The sequence below is a fragment of the Eurytemora carolleeae genome, unplaced genomic scaffold (genome assembly GCF_000591075.1).
Source record: "Eurytemora carolleeae unplaced genomic scaffold, Eaff_2.0 scaffold73, whole genome shotgun sequence".
NCBI lineage: Eukaryota > Metazoa > Arthropoda > Copepoda > Calanoida > Temoridae > Eurytemora > Eurytemora carolleeae.
The window spans coordinates 297,610-304,972 of NW_019396049.1; the positions used below are offsets into that span (position 1 = coordinate 297,610).

General features: G+C 35.8%; 1 protein-coding gene across 2 annotated transcripts; it reads right to left on the bottom strand.

The window, feature by feature from the left end:
• Positions 1-342: 342 nt before the first annotated feature.
• Positions 343-6,740, bottom strand: LOC111704260 (serine incorporator 5). 2 transcript variants are annotated; one of them, XM_023476462.1, is made up of 5 exons: positions 6,586-6,740; positions 6,295-6,355; positions 4,519-4,762; positions 2,345-2,732; positions 343-505 (listed from the first exon to the last, which is right to left on the bottom strand). In XM_023476462.1, exons 1-5 carry the CDS (start codon positions 6,713-6,715, stop codon positions 456-458), a joined length of 873 nt encoding a protein of 290 aa, XP_023332230.1. In that variant the 5' UTR covers positions 6,716-6,740; the 3' UTR covers positions 343-455. The 2 variants fall into 2 exon arrangements, with proteins under 2 accessions (XP_023332230.1, XP_023332219.1); XM_023476451.1 differs by having other exon boundaries at positions 2,330-2,732.
• Between the last annotated feature and the right edge of the window lie 623 nt (positions 6,741-7,363).

Below are 7,363 nucleotides of genomic sequence, written 5' to 3' on the forward strand. Positions count from 1 at the left end.
AATATTTCACGCTAAACTCATTCGGAAATATTCAAATATTTCAAGCTTTACTCATTCGGAAACATTTAAATATTTCAAACGTAACTCATTCGGAAACGTTTAAATATTTCAAGCGTAACTCATTCGGAAACATTTAAGTATTTAAAGCGTAACTCATTCGGAAACGTTTGAACAGTTCATGTTTAACTCATTTGGGTAATTCAACATTTCTAGACTGGAGCAGTAAATCAAAATTTGCTAAAAACTTTTAGAATTTTAATTTACATTTAATATTTAACATGAAATTTCTAAACTCTTCCTTTTAAATAAACCACATAGCAACAAATGATTATATGAATCAAATTTGATATTAATAAATCTATTGGAATCAAAACATCAAATGGATTTCATAATGTTTTACATTTCCTAAAATTATCTTGGATTGATTAGTTGATTGATTAATTAGTTGATAGTGCTTATATATGACTTGTTTGCAAACAGGCAGTTTCCTCTGAAGCCCAGATATCTGAAATATAAAGAAATTGAGTCTTTGTCTCAAACTCAAATTTTAGAATCCCTATATCTTGACAACCTGATGGTGTAAACCTTGTTTGATTTAACAGAATCTATAGTTTGAAATATCTCAGGTCTACGCAGTACGTCGGCAAAATGCCTACTAAATATATGATCTAAATATATGTCAAAATCGAAGTTTAAAACAAACCCTAGAGCCCAAAACTTAAGACATGGTATCGTTATGAAAACCAGTTTTAGAACGCGAGTTTCACGAATGGGGTTAGACAGTTTTGTGGATATCAATATTTGTGTTATGAAAAATTATTTTATTTAGTTTCTTAATATTCTCCATTTTTTCGAATCTCTTAAATCAAAATCTACACAAATGTTAATACCCCAAAAAGGAAACTTGGGGGTTTCGTTCAACGATACTCCTTTAAATTTCGGGCTCTGCAGACCCTGCAGTATGTGTATTCTATGTACCCCACTTCCTCTTGAACTCGAGGTTTCGTGAGATCAGTTAGCTGAGTGTACCCCACTTCCTCTAGAAATCGAGGTTTCGTGAGATCAGTTAGCTGTGTGTCTATCGTTGTCTATGTAATTAACTAACAAATTCTGAATTCATCTAGAAATATGATCTGAGCTGGGAACTTTTGAATGGTGGATATCGGGATTAAGGCTTAATCCACTCTTTTTCTTGATCTCGAGATTAACATAATCTTGCAAGATTATCTTAAAAGTGTATGAAAAACGATAAAATTCAAATTAATATTTAATCATCTGAGAAACTGTAGCAGCCAATCAGAGAAAAGCGGGCAACCAATGAGAGAACAGAAATATTCTCATTGGAGAAAACAATTAACGAATATCCAAGGAGAGAGAAAAAGAGTGGATTAAGGACTAAAATGAAAAGTTTCCACAGTGGATATTCGGATCAAGAAGTCAAGATTAAAGTTTATCCATTCTAAAGTTTTCAGCTCAGTATGCAAAGCAAAAATAACCTTAATCAATGCAAATTTAAATCTAAAACTATTTTACATAAAGTCGAAGTTACAAGTATTTCTTTTTAATTTATTTTACAAAAGGTTACCCGCAGGGGCGTACACATGAATTTATCAATGGGGGGCTTTATCGTTTCAACTTCCCCTTTAACTGTGGTTTTCTGGGCTAGTTTTCATCTATCCTGAAGGGGGGGAGGAGCCTAACAACCTCTATACCCCACCCTGTATACGCCCCTGGTACTCCGACCATATTGCTCGGAAAACTTTAAATATTTCAGTTAAAGGAAGAAAATAAATTGATAATTAAACTTTTTCTTTCCCAGCTGATACAAGATTGTTCCCTGGAGGGTTACAATTGAATAGTTTAGGAGAATATTCGACAGTTTAGGAAAATATTAGACAGTTTAGGAGAATATTCGACAGTTTAGGAGAAAATTAGACAGTTTAGGAGAATGTTCGGCTGTTTAGGAGAATATTCGACAGTTTAGGAAAATATTCGACAGTTTAGGAGAATAATCGACAGTTTGGAGAATACTCCACAGTTCAGGAGAATATTCGACAGTTTAGGAGAATATTCGACATTTTAGGAGAATATTCGACAGTTTAGGAGAATGTTCGACAGTTAAGGATAATATTCGACAGTTATAAAAATATTCGACAGTTTAGAAGAAATTCGACAGTTTGGGAGAATTTTCGACAGTTTAGGAGAATATTAGACAGTGTAGGAGAATATTCGACATTGAAGAAGTTTACAGTCCAGGATAATATTTCCTCCGGTACAGTTTAGGAGAATATTCTATATATGAGAAGAACTATCTATATATTCTAAATACCTGGAGGCATCTGACCTGAACCGTGCTGTGTTGAAATAGTACTGTTTGGTCTCCAGGTAGGTATAACCAGTGTAGAGAGATAAACCAGTACAGATACCCAGCAGCTAACCGTCTTCAGTATAACTGTAGACCAAGACTTTGAGAACGATATTATTTTGGTCTCCTGAGGTTGAAACCACTGCGTCAGCTGCATGGTGACAAACATATTTGCCAAGCAGAGTGTGATATGGAAGAGAGAATAGCTATACACGGTCTGGATCCTTTCATTCCTGATAACATGCTGACCTCCATCCTTCTCAGCTGCAGGAGGACCTGGAGGAAAGTTGTCCCGTCTTGAACCTGCTCTGCAGCAGATACATAAACCTGGATCCTCGTCCGTCTCTCCGATCTTTAATCCTAGAACCTAAACAAGAGGATATAAGAGTTTTTAGATGAAAAGAAAGAATATATCGTTCGAAATGTTCAAGAAAAATTTTTTTAAATGTTTCTTTTCAATGGTTTTCTTTTTTTTCTGGTGTTCAAAGATATCTTTGTGTGGTAAGATTGTCTTAGCTGTGTGTGTTCATAATATTTAGAAATTTGGAATTGAGTCTTTGCCGCAAATCTCTTTTTCTAATCCTATATCTATAAAATAATCTAAGTTTGAAATATAAAAGGTTTACACCATCAGGTTCCACAGATATAGGGATTATAAGATTTGAGTTTGTGGCAATAACTCAGTTCCTTTAGGTGCTTTGTGTATTTTTAAATAGATACGTTTTAAAGCGTATTGTTTTTAATTGTTTATGTTATTCTTTAATTCAAGGACCATTTAATAATACGCTTTAAGATCGGATGAGCTACGCCAAAAATACAGTTTATTTCTAACATGACGCTGCAAGTTTTACAGATTACAACTTTCCTACGTGAAAAGGTTGTTAGCAGATAGAAATTAAAGCTTTAAACTTTCAGGGAACACCTGATTTCTGCAACTAGTGCTACTAATGTACAAACATTTCTTTACTAACTATTAAAATAATTAATCAATGCATTACAGAAAAGGAATTAGAAAAAGTGCAAACTCCGCCTAAGCCTCTTAATTTTATATTTCCACACTTTACAGCTGCTACCCTCAACTTATCAAGTTTTAATTTGTGATAATTTTATAGTATTAGCGGGCTAGTTGACTGGACTAATACTTTCCTAAGCAAGACTACAGGACTAGCACTAACCTTAGCTGGACTACTAGCCTTGTCCTAACCTTATCTGGACTACTGGACTAGTACTAACCTTAGCTGGACTACTGTACTAGTCCTAACCTTAGCTGGACTTCTGGACTAGTCCTAACCTTAGCTGGTTTACTGGATTATTGCTAATTTTAGCTGGGCTACTGGACTAGTCCAAACCTAAGCTGGGCTACTGGACTAGTACTAACCATAGCTGGACTACTGGACTAGTCCTTACCCTAGCTGGACTACTGGACTATTACTAACCTTAGCTGGACTACTGGACGAGGGAGGTGGTGCAGAGCATCCATGAGCCCCGCAAACTGACATCCGGAGACTCCTGAATCGCAGAATGGCCTCCAAGCTAACCCCTAGCAAATCAAAATCGTCTCCGAGTCTCACGCGCGCTACGTCTGCCAGGGTAACCAGATCTGTCTCTACTTCCAGCAATCCGATATCCCAAAACAAATATTTGGCTTTTACATCTACCAATAGCCTTTTTTTCGAAAATTCTCCACACGATCATAAAGTTTTTAATGGTACATAAACAAGTTGTATTAAAAAGTCTACTTGAAGTGATATAAAGTTTGTTTTTCTTTTTATAAAGCTGCAATAGTTCTGCACAAGTTTAGGAATTTGTGAAATTTAGAAAAACAAAATAAGAAGTCTAAATCTCAATAAAAGTTGACTTTTTAGTACAAATTGTTCATGTACAATAAAAACTTTATTATCATGTTGAGTTTTTTTTTCTCGAAAAAATGGCTTTTGGTGGATGTAAAAGCCAAATATTTGTTTTTGGAAATCGATTTGCTGGACGTGAGAATGAGTTAGGGAGCCTGACAGACGTATGCGTGAGACTCGGAGACGGTTTTGATTGGCTAGAAGTTGGTTTGGAGACCATTCTGCGAATCATGAGGCTCCGGCGGTCAGTTTGCGGGGCTCATGGATGCTCTGCACCCCCTCCCTCACTGAACTAGTACTAACCTTAGCCGGACTACTTGTCCACGAAGTTATAGAACTATAAGTAAGTACGAGGAACATGATTATGATAGCAGTGTATGGAATCCAGGTTTCATCTATACTCCCTCCTGTAGGAGCCTCACACTCCTCCTGTAGCTCCAGGTCAAGGTTATGATATGGTTCTAGTCCAGCATGATACGGTCCGAGGTTTGCAGCTAAAATTTGATGATTCTCCCGATTCCGATTGAAAAATTGGTCTGTAGGATCTCTAAAATGATTGTTTGGTTATTGTTAATAATAACCAACGTACTATAATATACAGTTTAACCCACAACTTCGGAGTCTTCGAAAGAATTTATAAAATGTCGTCTTGACAATTTTTCAATGGGTTTTATACTATTATAATTAAATCTCAGTAATTGTAAAAATAAATAAATTGCCATGAAATATGCGGGAACAGTTCGATAGAGATCCATATAATTAAGGTTATAATGCAAGGAAAGTTATTTGCAGTCGCGTACCCAAGGAGGTTAAAAGCATTACATTTTGATAATTTTGATAATTCACATAATAGCTTCCTATGACTAGAATATTTCATTGATTTTTTGTGAAAGATGGATCCCATGTCAAGCTTCGACATCCGTCTTCTGTTTACATTACCGCCCAGAGATGGTACACCGCAGTACAAGAGATGCGTACACCTCTGAAATAACTTTCCTTGCATTATAACCTCGCATATAATTATTCAATCAAAAAAAAAATATCTGGAGCATTCCATTTTATAAATTCTTTCGATGTCTCCGAATTATTTTCAAGCACTAACATTTTAAATTATTTTTGTACTGTACTGTACTGTACTGTACTATACTGTACTGTACTGTACTGTACTATACTGTACTGTACTGTACTGTACTGTACTGTACTGTACTGTACTGTACTGTACTGTACTGTACTGTACTGTACTGTATTGCACTCTACTGTACTGTATTGAACTATACTGTACTGCATTGCACTTTAATTTATTGCACTGTACTGTATTGCACTGTTCTGTACTGTATCTCACTGTATTGTACTGTATTGCACTGTACTGTATTGCACTGCACTGTATTGCACTTTACTGACCTTGTAGAGTCTGTGGAAATGTTAACGCACTGTACTGTACTGAATTGCAATGTACTGTACTGTACTGTACTGTACTGTACTGTACTGTACTGCACTGTACTTTACTGTACTGTACTGTACTGTACTGTACTGTACTGTACTGTACTGTACTGTAATGTACTGTACTGTACTGTACTGTACTGTACAGTATTGTACTGTACTGTACTGTACGGTACTGTACTATACCGTACTGTACTGAACTGTACTGTACTGTACTGTGCTGTGCTGTACTGTACCGTACTGTGCTGTACTGTACTGTACCGTACTGTACTATACTGTACTGTATTGCACTCTACTGTACTGTATTGAACTATACTGTACTGCATTGCACTTTAATTTATTGCACTGTACTGTATTGCACTGTTCTGTACTGTATCTCACTGTATTGTACTGTATTGCACTGTACTGTATTGCACTGCACTGTATTGCACTTTACTGACCTTGTAGAGTCTGTGGAAATGTTAACGCACTGTACTGTACTGAATTGCAATGTACTGTAATTGCCTCGTTTAGTCTGGTGTAGATGTTAGTGTACTAAACTGTACTGTCTTGTATTGTATTGTACTGCACTGAATTTCACAGTATTGCACTGTACAGCATTGCACTGTACTGTACTGTATTGCAATGTACTGTAGTTACCTTGTAGAGTCTGGAGTAGATGTTACTGTACACCAAGTGAGGAAGGTTAAGTATGAACATACTAAAAAATAAGATGAATTTTAATTAATTTTTGTTTGTTGTGTGAGCATTATACAGTAAAGGATGTAAAACAAACTTGTTTCATTAAATTATTCATGTTAATTACACTAACATAGATCGTTTAGTGATACACAGTCTTAATTTTGGTTTTTGCCAATTAACAATCCTAGTCTCTTCTTGTGGGATGCGTCTTATGGTTGTTGTGTATTTTTATAAATCATTTGATGCTACCTATCGAAGACTGAAGAAGAGCAGGAACGAACCCTCCAGTAGATTTGTTTGTGCAGGGGAGCAGGGTTAGAACCAGAACCAAAAGAGAGAGAGAACCATTACAGGAGATTATTATTGTGTTCGTAGACATGCAAGAGGGTCCAGTATACCTAGAATCAATATGGAGTCTTTATCACAAACTATGATTTTCCATTCTCTATACCTATGCAACCCAATGTCGTAGACCTTAGATATTTCAAACTAAAACATCTTTTAGATTTAAGTTTGAAATAGCAAAGAATGTACAACTCAGGTTGCATAGGGATTTTGTGACAAAGACTTTAATATACAGGTGTATGCATTGGAGTTATCAATTGACAGATGTGACGTCACGAGTATCCTTATAGTCCCTACAAGCTTTATAATTTGATTCGATACAAGGGAATTTGCTTAAAATTAAGAACAACTGCTAACTGTTGGATCTTCTTGTGATCAGTACAGAATCTACATTTTATAAAGGGTTAACCACAAAGAATGCGACTTAAGAGACGACTGGTGTGGATTTTGTTGTTGTCATATTCTCTCATATTCTAGATTCCCTCAAACTGCAAACTTGTTCTTTTGCGTTAAATTAAAACGTTTTAGGTCGTCATTAAATTCTTATCCTTTGTTCATATAAACCTGTAGCAAGCACAGTTCCTTGTATATCAGGGAGTAAACCTGTAGCAAGCACAGTTCCTTGTATATCGGGGAGTAAACCTGTAGCAAGCACAGTTNACTAATTAGTACAACCGTATGC